Here is a 19675-nt window from a genome sequence, read left to right as displayed (position 1 = left end):
CTCCCCTCCTGTGTTCCCTAATTGCATCTGGGTGATTTCTAGTCACTGACGGGAAATGACAGCGTGATCTTTAACCCGTCCTTTTTCCTTTGCTGCCCACTTTCAGTCATTTCCTCTTCTATCAGTTTTGCCACTCACTCCTTGCATTCTACAGCTGTCTGCTTCAGGCCTTCATTACTTTTTATATGCGTTTCTGCATTAGCCTCAGTTCAATTCAGTAAACATTACATCAGTGCCTTCTGTGTCCTTACCTTTGCTTTGCCTACAGTGCCTCTGTCTTAGGGTAGCTAAATTAAATTCCTCTAGAAGGAAAGTTCTGGAGAGATAGGGAAGGGACTGTAGTGAATTCAGTGCCTGACTGTCTATGCACGTTGAGGGGATTGTTGTCATGCTGAATTGGGAGCACATTGTTGCCAGATCTTCCGGTCTTGTAAGAGAAGCTGGAAATTCATTATTTTTGTGTGAAATCTTAATTTTTTCACCTCTGTTCTAGGTACTTCCCCAACAAAAAGAAGATTGACATTGTATTTTAATGTATGAAAGACTGGGAATTCCTACAGTAAACAAATCTCTGTAAGAATCTGGAATCCTTGGTCTGGCCTAAAAGGCTCTTTACCACTTGACTCCAGCCTCCCGTTCACTGATGTTAGAAAGAATATGCTGGATACTTTCTCATTTCTGGTGTTTAGTTGGATTCTTCTCTTAGCCTGGAATGGCCGCTTGTTGTCGATCTCATCCCGCACTCAGTTCATCTTTTCCTAGCTTTCCTATCTGCATTTCCATGACAGTTTGTTGTACCTCTGTCTTGAAGTTACTGTCCTGTTTGTAGTTGTTCATGGATTGGAGCTGTCTTTTTTTCATTAGACTGGGACCTTCTTGAGGATAAAGACCTATACTCATACTATACCATGCACTTGTCACAGACGGTGAATGACTGAACCACTGAAGGAAGACAGGTTGGAACTCGGCCGGGTGTTATAGAGAAATAGTAGTTTTCTATCTGGTCTTCATATCCATTCTATGTGTATTTTCTTTTTTTTTTTTTTTTTTTTTTTATGTGTATTTTCTGATGTCAGTTTCTTGGAACATGTTTTTGTACTTGGTATACTTTTGTTCAAACAATGCCTGTAGCTCTCCATTGCCTAAAGAGTGAAATCCATGCTCTGTGCTGTGATATTCAAGATCTTATATGGACTGGCCCCATTTCTCCTTTACAGTTCATCTCCTACTATTCTTTATTTTGTACTTTCCCTCCCAGCCAAATCTGATCACATTTTCCTGGCTTTGCTTAACAATTTACTTTTCTTTTTTTTGGCCCTGTCACGCAGCATGCAGGATCTTAGTTCCCCCGACCTGGGATCAAACCTGCACCCCCTGCAGTGGAAGTGCAGAGTCTTAACCACTCGACCGCCAGGAAAGTCCCACTTAGCTATTTACTTTTGATACAATAGCTCAAAAGCTGCCTCTTGTTGAGCCAGTCCTTAACTCTTAAAATGGAAGAAATGGTGTCCTCCTGCCTAATCCTAGCACATTGTGGCTCTCTTAACTAAAATTAAAATTTATCTCGCTCTATAGTTATGGATTTAGCTTTTATATCTTCTGCTGGCTGGGGATAGGGGCCTTCCACTCAGTAGTTTGCAGGTATTTAATACATGTTTGTTTTTATTATTAGGGTGTATATTGATCCCATATTTGTAAAAAAAAAAGAAAAAGAAAAACTAAAAAACGTAATTCAAATAAATAAAAAATCGTATGGAAGGATATTTACTGTAGATAACAGTAGAAGATGTTAACAGTAGAATCTTGGCTAATTTAAAACTTTTGGCTTGTCTGTAATAAAATTATTTCTACATGGGCATATATTATTTTTATAGCAGAGAAAATTGCTTGTAATTTAAAAATAATTTTTGATCTTTAAGGTTTTGTTAGGTAAGTGAAACTTCTTCAGCTAGATAAAATAAATAATAAAATTTGTTGAAGTTCTATATATCTGGTATTAAATATGCCATTCACATGCTGCTGAATGCTAAAAATACTCAGAGGGCTACCCTGGTGGCACAGTGGTTAAGAATCCGCCTGCGAATGCAGGGGACACGGGTTTGAGCCCTGGTCCAGGAAGATCCCACATGCCGTGGAGCAGCTAAGCCCCTGTGCCACAACTACTGAGCCTGCGCTCTAGAGCCCACGAGCCACAACTGCTGAGCTCGTGTGCCACAACTACTGAAGCCTGCGCGCCTAGAGCCGTGCTCCGCAACAAGAGAAGCCACCGCAATGAGAAGCCCGCACACTGCAACAAAGAGGAGCCCCTCCCCGGCTCGCCGCAACTAGAGAAAGCCTGCGTGCAGCAACAAAGACCCAACGCAGCCAAAAATAATAAATAAATAATAAATTAAAATACTCAGAAATTAAAATAAGAATTGTAATAAGATCATTATTTGGATAAAATATTATTAGGTCAGGTTGTAATAGTGTTAAGAGACACAAACTCATAATATCTAAAATACTCATGTGGGATTAATGTGTATTTGTTTTTCCTATAGGATTACAAATAGAATAGTTTAGGAGAGCCAAGGATAAATATTAGTTAATCTCTGTAAATGTAATATTTTTATGTAAATATGAAGTAGCATTATTTCTTGTTTTTTTTTTTAAAGGACATTTTTATTAATACTGACACATACTCTTTTTTTTTTTTTAATAGCTACTTTATTATTTATTTATTTATTTATTTATTTATTTATGGCTGTGTTGGGTCTTCGTTTCTGTGCGAGGGCTTTCTCTAGTTGCGGCAAGCGGGGGCCACTCCTCATCGCGGTGCGCGGGCCTCTCACTATCGCGGCCCCTCCCGTTGCGGGGCACAGGCTCCAGACGCGCAGGCTCAGCAGTTGTGGCTCACGGGCCTAGTTGCTCCACGGCATGTGGGATCCCCCCAGACCAGGGCTCGAACCCGTGTCCCCTGCATTAGCAGGCAGACTCCCAACCACTGTGCCACCAGGGAAGCCCAGCATTATTTCTTTTAGTTCTTAGCTTACATTTGAAAAAAATATGAAATTAAATAATTGAAATTTTTTTCTTTCCTCTCTTTCAGAAATCAAGGAAGGACCGAGGTAAGATTATTTCTATGGAAATTTTGTTTAAAACATTAGATTATTTTACTATGCATTAGTAATAGTAAAGAGAGGGTAGTGTTTACATTCTGGAAAACTCCACATCAAACTGGTGGCTGGTCAGGAACACATACTAGTATAAAATGCCACTCTTGTGTGAATGAATAGGCTCCTTTCTAGTTGTTCATGCTTAGCATTTTTCTACTTTGACCTAAATATCCCCTCTCTTGGTACTATGAAAATTAGTATTGTTTCAGTAATACATTAAACATTATTTCAGTGTGGCAAATGCATTTGATTTGGATTTTTGAAGGCTTTAGATTTTGACCCATTAAGTCCAGGACATAATTTGCGGTACCTGTCGCATAGTAGAGAGATATTTAAATAATACTTCATAATCTTTCTACGTGGTTAAGAGATCAGTATTTTAAGTTTATAAATCCCTTTGATGTAAAATTTGGGGAGATATGGTAAAAATCATTTTGAAAGAACACCTACTGTGTCTTCTTATTCTAAACCTCAATATTGAGTTATCCCTATGAATTTTTAGTTGTATTTGTTGAAATATTCAAAAATAAAACAGCACCGTGTACTCAGACAGTTACTGGATCTAAAAAGAAAGACATCCTCTGCTTATGGGAGTGTTTAAGCTTCCTGAGCAAATAGCTCACTTCCCCCTGCTTCAAGTACAGTCGCTTTCTTAATACTTTTAAAATGTTCAGTCATTCAGCAAATACTGTTTTCCTTCTGTGTGCCAGGCATTTTGCTAGGAGATGGATGGATGAATGGATGGCTAGATCTAGAAGGATGGGTGAATGGATGAATGGATGCATAGATCTGTCTGTCTATCTCTCTATCTATCTATCTGTCAATCTATCCATCCATCCATCCACCTAATACTTATCTAATTTATTTGGGGGTATAAATATAACAAAACATGGTTTCTTCCTTGACCTCAGACACCTTAGGAAAAAAAATTTATTTCTATTTTATAAATAGAAGTTTTTCAGCCATAGGCCAGAGAAAACATTTGAAAGCTGTCTATATAATGGTAGATTAGCCCCATTATTCTGACAAATGGAGATAGATTCTCTTATTATGACTCATTATTAAAGATTTTTTGATAAAGTTTTTAAAAAATGCTTAATAAAATGACTGGAAAAGATTCACATTAAAAAACGTATTTGATTTATAGTTAGAATTTCTGTACAGATACTTTGAATACAAAAGTCTATTGTAATAAGCTCTGGTTAATGTGTCTACTAGGTGTCATTTACTTTGAATGAGGATCTTGCAAATATTCATGATATTGGCGGAAAACCAGCTTCAGTCAGTGCTCCTAGAGAACATCCATTTGTCTTGCAAAGTGTTGGAGGACAGACATTAACGGTGTTTACTGAGAGCTCATCAGGTAAGTGGGAATAGAATTATTTAAATGCAATTCCTGTACATGTTGTGTAGATTTTCTCTCTCAGCACATACTCTAAGGTCATTACCAGGACTGTTCCACCTATTGTTCTTTCTACCTCTTATTCATATCATACTACTTCTCTGCTCTAAGTACTTTCCTGTGATTGATGAAATTTTGGCTGTTACTGGAAGGGTTTAATTTCCATTTGGGGCATGAAGAAATAGAACAAAGCAGATGGAAGAGTGTGGTTCATCAAGCTGTCTTCTAGGATGTTGAGGAAACAGTATTATGAGTTTTGCCAAGATAAGGTCAGCCTTGCCTGTTTTGGTAAATTAATATTCAGTAACTATAAGTTGTATTTTAAAAAATACTGCTTAATATTAGGGAATATTAGTCAAAATAAAGAGAATATTTTGGCTCTTGTATGCTTTCTATACTTTTTAATGCATAGGGATTAATTTCTTTTAATTGGTATCAACTTCTAAGAAACTGTATAGTTTTTAATTTTGTGTGTTTGCTCTCAGATGTTTTAACAGTTCAGTAAATCAGAGCAGGTGTTTCAGTTTGTGAATTGAATATAAAGGGAACTTTTTTTGTGGCATATGTAAGAGTATATGTTTATTTTCATTGTTTCTTGGATTTTAACCTTCACTGAATTTAGAATATTACTAGTAAAGCTGCAGGCCACCTCACTTTAACAGAACTAATTTCTCTTACCTGATTCAGAAAGTTTATTGGTTGTATAAAAGAAAAACATCCATGGTTTTGTTGTATTTTCATTAAATATTACAAAGAAAGCTGTGAGATTGAGGACACAGGGAGGGGGAAGGATAAGCTGGGACGAAGTGAGAGAGTGGCATGGACTTATATATACTACCAAATGTAAAATAGATAGCTAGTGGGAAGCAGCCGCATAGCACAGGGAGATCAGCTCAGTGCTTTGTGACCACTTAGAGGGGTGGGATAGGGAAGGTGGGAGGGAGACGCAAGAGGGAGGAGATATGGGGATATATGTATATGTATAGCTGATTCACTTTGTTATAAAGCAGAAAGTAACACACCATTGTAAAGCAATTATACTCTGATAAGATGTTAAAAAAAAAAAAGAAAGCTGTAAGAAATTATAATATGTTAAGACCATTATTGTTTAAATAGAGTATACAGTTGATCCTTGAAAAATGGAAAGGTTAAGGGCACCAACCCTCACAGGGTTGAAAATGCGCACGTAATTTACAGTGGGCTCCCTGTATCCAAGGTTCCTCCATATCTGTGGTTCTGTGTGCTCAAATTTAACAACTGTAGCTTGTGTAGTACTGTAGTATTTACCATTGAGAAAAATCCACATGTAAGTAGACCTGTGCAGTTCAAACCCATGTTGTTCAGGTGTCACCTGTACTCAGATAAATTTTTTGTGGTGTCTTGGATTGCCAATAGCTGCATAAATTGATGTCAAAAAAATTAGTCTTTTTTTTTCCCCTGGGATGTAAAATTTAAAAAATGGAAAGGTAAAAGATTTGTTTTATTACATTATTCTGTTGCCATAATAATTTGTAGTGTAGTATTATGGGAAGTAGAAAATGTTAAACGTATGCATTTTCTCCTGGAGAAGATTCAACCATTCAACAAATATCTATTGTATGCTACATTGTGCAGGGCATAGGATAGGCACATCCAAGGGATCTGAATTAGTCTTGCAACTGATGGGATTTAATAAGACCTATTGAACCTGTGAGGTTTTCTCTACTTTTGTGGTTGTCCCTGGAGTGGAAGAGGTGTTGGCACCAAGATGATAAAAAGGAAGCAGTCTGGAAAAAAGTTTGAGGTAGGGAAACTTGAACTGCCTTGGTAGAAAAAGGTACCCTATTTCAGATTTTTTACCTCTTATCAAGTTGCTAATTTTTCCAAAGCATGATTCATTGCTGGTACGTATACAGAAGACAGTGGTTTAGAAAGCTAAGGTTTGTTATCCTCAAAATTAATCTTTTGTTTTTAATCTCGTAAATCCTTTAGTTAGCATTGTGATCTTTTTGAACATTTTGTATTCACATTTCTGGTTACAGTGTGCTCCAAAGTGAACATGGTATTATAAGGATTATCTTGCCAGGAATATGGAAAAAGATCAAGATTGTCATCCTTCTTCTGGAGTTTGTACAATATGTTCTTGCTTTGTAGAACTGTAATACAAGTGCAGGTCTCAGTTGCTATTAGATGGTGCACACTGTAAGGGAGGTCTTTGCTGCCTAATCTCAGTCATTTCTGTTTCATGTCATTGTTCCTTAACTCTCTTTGCACCTTCTTGTGCCTTTAATTTCCTTATTTATGAAATACAGATAATAGTTATTTACATTAGTGTATAAATATGAATATATTTAAAACACTTTGAATAATACTTGGTACATAGTACATGCTCAGTAACTATTAGCTGTTATTACTATTATTAATATTAGATTTTACTTTTAAACTCTCCAGGTTTCAAATATATTTTAAGGTGTGTGCATGCATTTTACCTATATCTGGGTGTATATCACTTGATAAAATTCAACCAGAAGATTATTTTTATGTTCAGTGTTTTTGATTGCCTGGAGGACCAAGAAAAAAGCTCTAGAATTGTTAACAGTTCATTTCCTTTTCTGAGCCTTGCGTCATTTGCTATTTCTACTCTTTAAGGTATCAGTTCTACAACTGGGTTCCTTGGCTCTCTAGGAAGTCATAAATAGACAACAGGAGCTCTGTGACTGCTGTGACATGTTTAAAATGCTAGCTAAGTGTGTATATCTGCATGTTTTTCTGCAGGACAGGACCCTAGCTTTCATTGGGGTCTCAGAGGGATCTGGGACCCAAAAAAGCTAAAGAGCCACCACTCTAGTATTAGCTTGGTTTGTCATGAACCTGCCAAAGTGTAAGTAACTGAGTCATTTAACAATGAGCAAGCCATTTATTTTACATTGAAATATACATGGAGGCGGACATTATCCTGAATATTTTTCCATTTTTCTCTCAAGCATAGAACTGTACCTTTTTATTAAAAAAATTGCTTTTCTGGGCTCTTTATTTCTTTTTACTAGTGCCCAGGTCTATAAAACAGAATTTTATGAGAAAAGATTAGACCTTCACTTAAGTTCAGTGTGTTGAGTTTAATTTTAATAGCTTTATTTTCTCAGTTAACATACTTTTGTTGGTTTTTGAGAGACCTCTTTTGAGCCAGTTTTTCTAATGGTTGAATTCTACATATTTGAGTGTCTTTGGCGTGATGGGGTTAGAGGGGCCTGATGGTATGTTTTACAGTGCTTTCTCCTTAATTAAAACAATCTGCATTTTATGAGCATTTGATGAACATAATTCATTTGTTTCTAGTTGCGCATTCCTATCTCAGAGAATGGGTTTCATTTTTAAGGGCCATTTGGATTAGCCCTTCTTCCACCTCCAGATTTCTCTGTGAAATCCAGATAATCTGTTTTCTCTATTAAATATTTCCATGGGGATCTCTATTAGCTTATCTTTCTACCCTCATCTACATGGAAAAGCCTCATGTGTTTGGCCTTTATTTTTTTTTCCTTGGGTCTTCAGTTTAGTATTTTTATCTACTATTTTCTGGTAACCAGATAACTTCTGTTTCTTTTGTCCTTTGTACCACTACCTTTGCTCAAACTTATGTTTTCATTTTACAATTGCCAGTTCTAGACTAAAAGTTGTTCAACAGATTTTTTTTTTTAGTTTTTTTTTTTAAACCCCACATTTGTTTATTTATTTATTTTTGGCTGTGTTGGGGTCTTCATTTCTGTGTGAGGACCTTCTCTAGATGTGGCAAGCGGGGGCCACTCTTCATCGCGGTGCGCGGGCCTCTCCCTATCGCGGCCTCTCTTGTTGCGGAGCACAGGCTCCAGACGCGCAGGCTCAGTAGTCGTGGCTCACGGGCCTAGTTGCTCCGCGGCATGTGGGATCTTCCCAGACCAGGGCTCGAACCCGTGTCCCCTGCATTGGCAGGCAGACTCTCAACCACTGCGCCACCAGGGAAGCCCCAACAGATTTTTTTTTTTTTTTTTTTTAAGGAATCTTCAATGCATAGAGTGCATGTTTTTGGGTTTTTTTTTGTTTTTTTTTGTTTTTTTATTTATGGCTGTGTTGGGTCTTCGTTTCTACGTGAGGGCTTTCTCTAGTTGTGGCAAGCGGGGGCCACTCTTCATCACGGTGCACAGGCCTCTCACTGTCGTGGCCTCTCTTGTTGCGGAGCACAGGCTCCAGACGCGCAGGCTCAGTAATTGTGGCTCACGGGCCCAGTTGCTCTGCGGCATGTGGGATCTTCCCAGACCACAGCTTGAACCCGTGTCCCCTGCATTGGCAGGCAGATTCTCAACCACTGCGCCACCAGGGAAGCCCCAACAGATATTTTTGATGCTAGGCTCTACGCTAGAATAAGACTAGACTCCTGTCCAGTTGGGCAACTGATATGTGAAAAAATAATTGCTACAGAAAGTGCTCTGTTAGGGTTATGTACAAAAAAGAATATGTACTTTGCCTGAAGGAACTGGGAGAGGCTTCAAAAGTGGAGAAAATATTTGAGCTGGACCTCAAATATATGAATAAATGCACATCAATAGGAGGGAAGAAAGTGAAGATAAAATTTATTTCTCTCACCTTCAAGTATCCTATTCTTCACTTAGCTTTCTGCTACCTGTCATACTCTGTCATCATCTAAAATCCGTTCAATGGTCCTGGTTAGATCAAAGCAAAAAAGCTCAGTTGTGGATTTCATAGTCTAGTTTAGAGATGAAAATCTTTGTACTGGTACAGTGGCAGTGGAAAAGAGGGCTCCTGTTCTAGAGATATTAGAGGAAATTTGACAGCTTTTGGTGATGAATTGACTGGGCAGGGACTGGAAGAGTGAGAAGTCTAGGATGGTTTCCAAGCTTTTTTGACTTGAGAATCTGGTTGAATGGTGAGACCATTACTGAGTTAGAAAGTATTGGAAGAAATGGGCAGGCTTAGAGCTGATAGAGACAGGGTGACTTTTTTGCTCTTAAGTTTTCATTATCTTTTTTTTTTTTTAATTATTTTATTTATTTACTTTTGGCTGTGTTGGGTCTTCGTTGCTGCATGCGGGCTTTCTCTAGTTGCGGCGAGCGGGGGCTACTCTTCGTCGCGGTGCGTGGTCTTCTCATTGCAGTGGCTTCTCGTTGTGGAGCACGGGCTCTAGGCGCGCGGGCTTCAGTAGTTGTGGCTTGCAGACTCAGTAGTTGTGGCACGCGGGCTCAGTAGTTGTGGCTCGCGGGCTCAGTAGTTGTGGCTCGCGGGCTCTATAGCACAGGCTCAGTAGTTGTGGCACACGGGCTTCGTTGCTCCGCGGCATGTGGGATCTTCCCGGACGAGGGCTCGAACCCGTGTCCCCTGCATTGGCAGGCGGATTCTTAACCACTGCGCCACCAGGGAAGCCCCAGTTTTCATTATCTTTGACCCCTTTTTAGCAGCTCATTAATTCAAAAAATTGGTATTTGTACCTAGTTTTTGCAAGCCCTCTTTTACTTAGGCCTGCGATACTTCAGTGAGCAAAATCTCAGCTTTCATGGTGCTTACATTTTAGTAAGAGGAGGCAGCAACAAATAGTAAACATAATAAGTAAATTATATTGCAGCCTAAGTTCTCTGGGAAAAAAGCAGGAAGTGGGATCAGGAGTACTAGGTTGAGGGTGGGACTTGAAATTTTAAATAGTGTGGTCAGATGTGGGCTCATTGAGAAGGTGGGATTTGAACTAAATCTTGAAAGAGGCAAAGGATAACCTTGTGGAGTTAGTTATCCAGCTAGGAGTTTTCAAGGCAGAGGGAACACATTTGCCCTAAGGTGGGAGCAAGCCTGGAATGTTCTAGGAGAAGCATGGAGGTCAGTGTGGGCAGAATTGACAGGCAGGGGAAAGAGGCCATTAGGCTGGAGAGGAAGGAGGTTGGCGGTGGCAGATCATGAAGGGATTTGTGAACCGTTATAAGGGTTTTGGATTTTACTGAGTGAAATGGGGAGCCACTGGGGGGTTTTGAGCAGTGTAGTGATATACTCTGACTTACATTTTGAAGGCCCTCTCTGGCCAGTTGAGAAGAGACCATGAGGACAAGGGTAGAAGCTAGAGGCTATTGCAGTAATCCGGGGAGAGATGACAGAGACTTGGACCAGCGTGGCAGCAGTGACAAAGGTCTAGTTTCTCATCTGATGTTCATCCCATCTTTAGTTGTCTTAACAGACAATCCACTTGGATGTCTTATCACCTGAAACTCAGAAGATACGAAATCAGATTGACTTCTGCATTCCTTTATTCTCTATGTATCCATATTTGTGTCAGTGATAACATCATTCTTCTGTTCTCTTGGCCATGATAGTTCTTAGCCTCCTCTAACTCTCATTCAGTCCGTTGCCCACTTGGTCATTCCTATAGTAGACATCACACATACACATTTCTCGATACCACTTAATCCAAAATCCTCTGAAAACTTCACCCGTCCTCTCTACCCTCTTCTAGTCCAATATGCTGGAATCCCTTCTCTCTCACAGTAGCTTCCTGACACTGCTGCCTCTCCTTTTCCCCTTGTTTTCCTCTGCCAGGGATTTGTTTGCCTTTTACAGTCATAACCATTCTGCCCTTATGGCTGTAGCCTTTGTTGATTCTTCCTTCATCTGGACTTGTGTGGCAGTAAGGTTTGTATTACTCATTTTGTCCCGGAATTAAACCTTATGGGCAGGGGACTGTGGCTCATGCTTATCTCCAGAGTGTCTAGTGTAGGACTGAGCACATAGCACATGGGCTTGTTAAAGCAAATATGTGTTGAAATAGTTTGTTTTCCTTTATTCTCTCCTAAGAATTACTAATACTCTAAAGGTACTCTTTAGCATGTTTTTAAGTGAGATGGCTTGTTAGTGACAAAAGGATAGATTTTCTTCCTTCAAAGTTAAGTCTTTTTCTTAGGACACTTGAGGTTCAAAATTGAATATTAAATTCCTTTGTTCCCTACTTTATTTCTTGCTCATTATATTTTTATTTTAGCACAGATGATTCTTTTACTTTCTCTTTGCTAATCAGATTAGTTCAGTGATGTGTGATGTGACACTTGGTTAACCACTGGACACATTATAATAATGCTTGGTGCATTTCCCCTGTTTGTTGAGAGTCAGTTGGTTTGAATTTAGCTTTATGTGTATCTGTGTGTGCTTTATAGCTTTCAAACTACAGCTGTTTTCTTTTTTGAATTTTTTTCTTATCACTGCTTTTACATGAATTATACTGTTGCATAAATTATCACAATCTGCATATTACTAGTTGCCATTGCAGTGGGACTCTGAGATTTTTTTTTATTGAAGTATAGTTGATTTACAATGTTGTGTTAATTTCTGCTGTACAGCAAAGTGATTCAGTTATACATATATATACATTCCTTTCAAAATTCTTTTCCATTATGGTTTATCACAGGATATTGAATATCCCTGTGCTATACAGTAGGACCTTGTTGTTTATCAATTCTATATATAATGATTTGCATCTGCTAACCTCAAACTCCCAATACGTCTTTCCCTCACCCCCTTTCCCTTTTGGTAATCATAAATTTATTTTCTATGTCTCTGAGTCTCTTTCTGTTTTGTAAATACGTTCATTTGTATCATATTTTTAGATTCCACATATAAGTGATATCATATGATATTTGTCTTTCTCTGACCAACTTCACTTACTGTGATAATCTCTAAGTCCATCCATGTTGCTGCAAATGGCATTTTTTCATTCTTTTTTATGGTGAGTAGTATTCCATTGTATATATGTACCACGTCATCTTTATCCATTCATCTGTTGATGGACATTTAGGTTGTCTCCATGTCTTAGCTATTGTGAATAGTGCTTTTGTGAACATAGGGGTGCATGTATCTTTGAATTATAGTTGGACTATATTCTTGATTACATTTGCTGTGACACAGAGTGCCTCATTTTATATTCTCATAACTATTTGGTTTAGAAAAATTGAAGGAACTTTTTACTAAGGTTTATGTCTTTCTTGTCATTAAGCAGTGATAGCTAAACAGAAATGGGTAACCTATTGAGCACTTATTTTGTTCACTATGTTAAGCACTTTACAGGAATTATTTATTTCACACAACAAGCCTATGAGGTAGGCACTATTGTTATTTTATTGATGAGAGAAATGGGGTTTACATAGGATATAATTTGACCAACATACAGCTTGTAGACCTGTGCCCTTAATCATCATTCTAGTGGTTTTCAGAGTGTAGGTGCAAAATCAATTTTGTGAGTAATTGGCAGCATTAAAAAAAAAAGAAAGAGAGAAATGGAATGGAAAAAATTAACTTTTTATTTTGGAACATGTCAAACATACACTGAAGTAGAATAATATAATAAACCCTGTGTACTGTCCCCACCCAGCTTTTTTAACGTGCTGTCAGTGATAAAGAACATATTACTTTTGTAAAAAGGTATTTTGCTTTTTTCATATATATTTGCACCCCTCATTGCCCTGCTGCATTTTGTCTCCTAAGCCTCTGTAAGGCCTATCACTGTGATTTTATCAAAATGATATATAGCTTCACTTATTCTAAACCTCAATTCCTTCATAAATTCCCTACTGGATTTGCCCTGCAGAAACAAAAATAATCTGTCTGATCATTGTCTGTCTGCAGATTATCAATATGTTTTTAACCTGCCTCTTTCCAGATGTGTATTTGTGTTTATGTATTATCTAGTGCCGTGGTTTCCACCTGGGGGCTGCTTTGGCAGCATCCAGAGACGTTTTTGACTGTCACACTGGCTGCATGTTCCTGGCATCTGGTGATTGGGGATGCCACCAAACATCCTGCTGTGCACAGGGACAGCCCCTTGCAGCACAGAATTACCCAGCCCAAATGTCAGTAGTGCCAAGGATAAGAAGCCCTTGTCTAGTGTAAGAGAAGCTGTTATTTTTAGTGGACAAGCTATTTGGTATAACTACGGATCAGATTAAAGTTATAAAATAAAAATGCCTTTTTTTTTTTTTTTTTGACGGACCCAACAGGAGTGACCAGAACCTGTTCACCTCCCCAGTAGTTGGTTTTTGTTCTTCTCCTCCTGTTCTTCCCCTTCCCCTCCTCCTTCTGCCTTTTTTCTTCCTTTTGTTGTATCAGAAGAAATTTCTGTGCTTTTAGGAGACTGCTCTTGAGACAGCTTAACTTTTGGTTGGAGCATTTAATCCGTTTACATTTAAGGTAATTAGCGATATATATGTTCCTATTGCAATTTTCTTAATTGTTTTGGGTTTGTTTTTGTAGGTCTTTTTTCTTCCCTTACTCTTTTGTTCTCACCTCTTGTGTTTCCCACCTACAGAAGTCCCTTTAGCGTTTGTTGTAAAGCTGGTTTGATGGTGCTGAATTGTTTTAGCTTTTGCTTGACTGTAAAGCTTTTGATTTCTCCGTCAAATCTGAATGAGAGCCTTGCTGGGTAGAGTATTAAAGTGATGAAAGGTTTTTCCCTTTCATCACTTTAAATATATCATGCTACTCCCTTCTGGCCTGCAGCTTAACTTTTCATTGTGGAAAAAATTTTAAGCATATACAAAAGTAGAGAAATAGTATAGTGAAACTCCATGTGCCTGTCATCCAACTTCAGAGGATCAACATTTGGTCAGTCTTGCTTCAGCTATACCCCAGCCACTGCCCTTTGTACCTCACAAGGTTATTTTATCTCACACAGCATATCATTCCATCTTTAAATTCTTAGTACATGTCTCCATAAGGATTCCTTTTTAAAAAATACATAACCACAGTACCATTATGGTACCTAAAAAAATGAACCTAAAAAAATGAACATTAATTCCAAAATATCATCATAGATGTAGTCAGTGGAAACTATTTAATGCTCAGACTCCAGTGTTTCTTGATTTTTTTTCCTCTTTACGTTCTATTTTCTGATTTATGGTTCAACTTTATCTGAAATCACAGTGGTTTGCAATTTAACAGCTTACAATGTCCACTTACGAAGGCACCACTGGAGAAAATACAATTCATCAAGTCATTTGTATTACTGTGAAGGCATGAAGCAATCTTTCTGCAGAACTGTTTCAGGAATTTGGCTGGCAAAGAAGTGACAGAATAGGAAATCATTTTTAGAGCTGTACCAAGGCACTGATGTCAAATCTGTAACACTGTTGGAGAGGGAAATACTTAAACTGTGTTTACCGAATGTCATGGATTATTTTCAGATTGCATAAAGTTAAAGTTAACAAATAGATACATTTAGAAAGAAGAAAATCTTGTCAGCGCAATATGACTAAACTCTAAAGGCATAGAGCACTTTTAAAATAAAAGTTAACAATAAAATAGAAGCTGTGTAAGAATTTATATGATGAATGGACTAAAAAATGTTATTTAATTCAATATAGTTACTATGAGTAGGGAATGTACTAGTATATCTCAATATAAACAATAGGGACATGTACAATTTGTGTACAGACCTCAATTTAGAATATCAGTTTTTTGGAAAATTTAAGAAATTGATCAAGAAGACTAGAGAAACCAATCTCATCTAAGTTGAGTTTAAGTTTAAAATAAACCTCTTGAAAGGTAGGTCAATTATATGTCTTTAATGCACAATGACTTAATAAACATTTTTAAGTTCTTAAATAAAACCTTATTCTTACATGTTCTTACCAACTGTTAGACATAGACAGCTGTGGCCTGGCCAGAGGTGAAACACTGATGGAGAGCCAGCGTACTCTGAAAGACTGTGTTTGAAAAGAAATTCACCTGAAGTCTGTTTTTTAGTTTATTGTAAGAACCATGTGTATGTGTATCAGTCCTCAGTTTCTTGCTTATATTGTATCATTAGCTATTCCAAAAGAAGAAGGGGGAAAACTCTACAGACATACTGTTTTTACATTTTTTTCTCTTCTCTAAAAGAGCCTTTCTGGAGAATATTTTATGGTTGGAAGTTGTGGCCTTCTCTGCTCATAGAGAGAAAAAACACACCACCCAGGGTTGTTTACAGCTTTGGTTTCTTTTGTATAACTATGCAGAACTTAATAACTATGAGGATTTGGCAGATTTTTTCTTTGTAACTTGTTATGTATCATAGCTAAACAATTTCTTGAGAAGAGCACCTCTACTGTTTAGCAAAGGGAAAGGTGTATTGATTTAGAGCAGTTCTCAGTCGTTTTTCTGCATCTTCTAGGTGAAGGGTGATGTTTCTTACATTCCCAAGTTAGGGACAGATTCCCCTGGTTTAGGAACTGTGACCTACATGCCCCAGATGCTCTCAGTGCCCTCCCAGAGTCCCTCAGCCCTTGCCGTTTCTGTGCACACTGGCCAACTTCTAAATCCCAGTATCTATATCTCTGCCTGAGAGCTTTCTCTGTTGCCAGCTCCTCTGCTGGCCTGGAGGGCGGGTCAGAAATGTCAGGGTATTAACCCTCACTCTGGGAGCGGCCCTCAACCAATATCTGACAGGAGTTGGTGGGTAAATACCCAGCTCCCTTAACCCTCAGGTGGGGTGACCCGGGGCACGCGTCCTGCACTGTCTTGCAGAGTTCTGCAGCAGAAGAACTGCTGCAGTTGTCCACAGTGGCATGCAACTGGTACCCGTTTCCTAGACTCAGCTCTTTATTGACTTCTTTCTTCTTCCTGTCTCTTTTCCCCAATCCTCTTCCAGTGTTTCCTGGGATCACCTTACAAATAAAACTACCTGAACTTTAAAACCTTGTCTCAGTCAGCTTCTGGAGGAAAACAAACCAAGATAGAGATAGTAAACTATCGCTCTACCTTTATTCAGAAAGTGAAAATGATGTCTTTATAGGGATAACCTTGGCACCCCTTTTTGTTGGCCGTGCCATGTGGCTTGCGGGATATTAGTTCCTCGACCAGGGATTGAACCCACGCCCTCGGCAGTGAAAGCGCAGACTCCGAACCACTGGACCGCCAGGGAATTCCCTGGCACACACCCCATTTTTAAAAACTCATGGACCAAATGTGGTATTATAATCCTTATTAAATTAATGTCATACTTCACAGCTGACTGTATGTACTTATACTAGTATTTCTGTGAGAGTTCTGATGTGTTCTTTGCTCCTCAGCCTTCTCTCTTGGAGGGTCCGTGCGTCCAAGAGATTTTGAACCCTACTGTGTTTCCTGGGGATACCACACGTAAAGCAGACTTTCATAGACCCAAATATCCTGAGACTGAGGTTCAGGAAGATTTTAAATAGGAAGTCGAAAAAAAAAAAAAAAAAAAGAAGTCGAGATGTAATTTTAGGACACACCAGTTTTTTTCATCGCTGTGTCACCGCCTCAAATCACTGCCTGTTTCTGCTCCTGTCCCCGTCAACTGCCTGTTCCCGATCTGACTGACCACTGTCTTCCGCGCCTGCCTCTGCTCCCACCGGGATGACTGAGTGCGCTGCTCTTGCCTTCACTGGGCTTTTACCACCATCTCCCCTCAGTCCCCCAGGGTAATCCTGTCTTTTTTCATCCCTGCCCTTCTCTTCATCTGTTCTTCTCCAATTCCTCCATGAACTGTGGTTATGATTCCAATAAAGTTCTCTTAGAGACTGCCTCTGATCTTTTTTGGATTTCAGCATCTAGTTTTTCATTTATGCAGTTTCTCTGTATTCTCCAGCTTTTTGAAATAACTACTTCAAAACCATAGAACTTTTCCATTAGAATATAATTTACTCGGGAAGACAGTTGCAAGGGGAAAATAATACACGGTACCTCATTAGCTGAAAAAACTATCACTTGTTGGAAACAATTTCATTTCAAGACTATAAAATTCATGAAAAGTAATTCAAATAAATTAACTGCATCACTGCTTTAACTGACATTCACTTTCCACAAAAGCCTTTACTTGCTGTGAAGTCTTGTCGGAAAAAAATATTAAAAGATGTTAAGTGGGAGAAAGAAAAACTAATTGGAGCCTATGTGATAAGTTTAGCAGACTGTGTGTCTCACAAAGATAACCACAGTCTCTTCCTGTTAAAAAAAAGAAGAAAAGATAGATAGATAGATAGATAGATAGATAGATAGATAGATAGATAGATAAAATGATGGAACCATGACTCTGGTTGGTTTCTTTTTAACATGTTAGTCCTTAAGAAGTTTAATGTTTCTGATATTGCAATATTTCTAAACAATACTGGTTGTGTCCAATAAGACTTATGCTTGAAAGATAAAAAACCATCTATATCAGGAAGGAAACAAAGTTACTCAAGATATGTAAGCGATTAGTATGGAAAATTCAGTTTTGAATCCATGAATTCAGAAAGCACAGCTACCAGTGTTTTCTATTTTGATCTGAGTGGCGGTTACATGAATGTATTCACTTTGTGAAAAGTCATCAAAGCTGGAAACTTATGATTTGTATACTTTTATTAAACATAGGTTATATTTCAGTACAAATTTTATTAACAAAGAAAGCAAAGCACAAGGAGAAAACACATTTTTCAAAAAATCCAGCAACCATATCTTTTAGTTTGTTCAGAAATTTTTAATCACAGGTATTAAATCACACTGTATTAGTTTGCTAGGGCTGCCGTAACAAAATATCACAGACTGAGTGGCTTACACAACAAGTTTATGTTCTCACAGTTCTGGAGGCTAGAAGTCCAAGATTAAGGTGCTGGCAGGTTTGATTTCTTCTGAGGCCTCGCTCCTTGGCGTGCAGGTGGCTGCCACCTTGCTGCCTCTTCACGTGGTCATCCCTCTGTGAACATGCACCACTGGTGTGTCTCTTTATGACCAAAGGACACCAGTCGTGTGGCATTATGGCCCACCCTAACTGTAGAGTACAGTAACTGTAGAGTTACAGTTTACTATTTTTGTCTTGATTGGATTTCTCCAGAAGCTCACCCTGTGGGTTACGATACTATGACATTTGATCGGGAACCTGAGAATGACTCTGCAGCACAAGATTATGTCTGTCCCATAGTTTATGCATCATTGGAGAATAGTATATACTTCAACCAATGGAATCATATTGGCTGAATTTATAGAATTAGAAGGAGTGCTACTTAAATGGTAATCTTCTCACATTATTAGTGGAGAGGGAGACGCCTTATGAACCAGACCATTTCTGAATAGGAGTTGTGTGTGCGCGCGTGTGTGGGGTTGTGGTGGTATTGGGATATTGGTTGGAAGAGACCTTATTTTACTAATAAAGGTATTGTAATTCTGACATTCAAGGATGGTGGCTTTGCTTCACAGTTAAAAGGAGAGTATAGGACTTTCCTGGTGGTACAGTGGTTAAGAGTCCACCTGCCAATGCAGGGGGCACGAGTTCGAGCCCTGGTCCGGGAAGATCCCACATGCCGCGGAGCAGCTGAGCCCGTGCGCCACAACTGCTGAGCCTGCGCTCTAGAGCCCGCGAGCCACAACTACTGAGCCCGTGTGCCACAGCTACTGAAGCCCGCACGCCAAGAGCCCGTGCTCGGCAACAAGAGAAACAACCACAATGAGAGGCCCCCGCACTGCAATGAAGAGTGGCCCCTGCTCACCGCAACTAAAGAAAGCCAGCGCACAGCAACGAAGACCCAAAACAGCCAAAAATTAAAATTAATTAATTAATTAATTAAAAATAAATAAATAAAATATACAATTCGATCTTAAAAAAAAAAGAGTATATTGGGAGAATAAAAAGTCATAGACTGAAGGTAGAGTTTTAGTACTAGGCCAAAGATGTTTTAGGACAAGACATTCAAAGATACTGATTCATTATTAGAGTAAAATAGGGGCCAGCAAACTCTGGCCTGTTGAAACTATCTCCCAGCCATAATATCTTTAATTTGGAAAACATGGCTCTCATGGTCCTTTTTTTTTTTTTTTTTTTTTTGAGTTAAATTTCAAAGGTAGAAGAGGAAGTGCTTAAAGATTATCAGGTTCAACAAGGAACGCACGAACATAACTCACAAATTTGTGTGTGTTATGGCTACTAAAATAGTGCTGGTGTAAGAAACTGAGTCCAGCCTTCAGGTGTATTTTATTTGGCTAGCTTTTTGTTCTGTTTTTAGTGAATACTGAGATTTTTAGACAGGACATTTCTTCTCCAGAGGGCCAGGATAGTAACCATTATTCCTTATTAACTACTCAGTTGTTTTATGTAACTCTTTTACCTGCCCCAATTTGAGACTGCCTAATTTTAGTCCAGTCTCTCTCTTTT

General features: G+C 38.6%; 1 protein-coding gene across 1 annotated transcript in view; it reads left to right on the top strand.

Annotated features, from left to right (window-relative positions):
* The window catches only part of GTF2F2 (general transcription factor IIF subunit 2), a 142637-nt gene that overhangs the window by 19730 nt on the left and 103232 nt on the right, over positions 1 to 19675 (top strand). Inside the window, exons 3-4 of the mRNA XM_059903116.1 lie at positions 3089 to 3107; positions 4374 to 4518. Of these exons, the coding sequence (XP_059759099.1) occupies positions 3089 to 3107; positions 4374 to 4518 (164 nt within the window). The remainder of the gene's footprint in view (positions 1 to 3088; positions 3108 to 4373; positions 4519 to 19675) is intronic.

The sequence above is a fragment of the Balaenoptera ricei genome, chromosome 18 (assembly GCF_028023285.1).
Source record: "Balaenoptera ricei isolate mBalRic1 chromosome 18, mBalRic1.hap2, whole genome shotgun sequence".
Classification (NCBI taxonomy): Eukaryota; Metazoa; Chordata; class Mammalia; order Artiodactyla; family Balaenopteridae; genus Balaenoptera; species Balaenoptera ricei.
The sequence above is the reverse complement of the archived record's forward strand: the minus strand, read 5'-3'. Positions and strand labels throughout refer to the sequence as shown.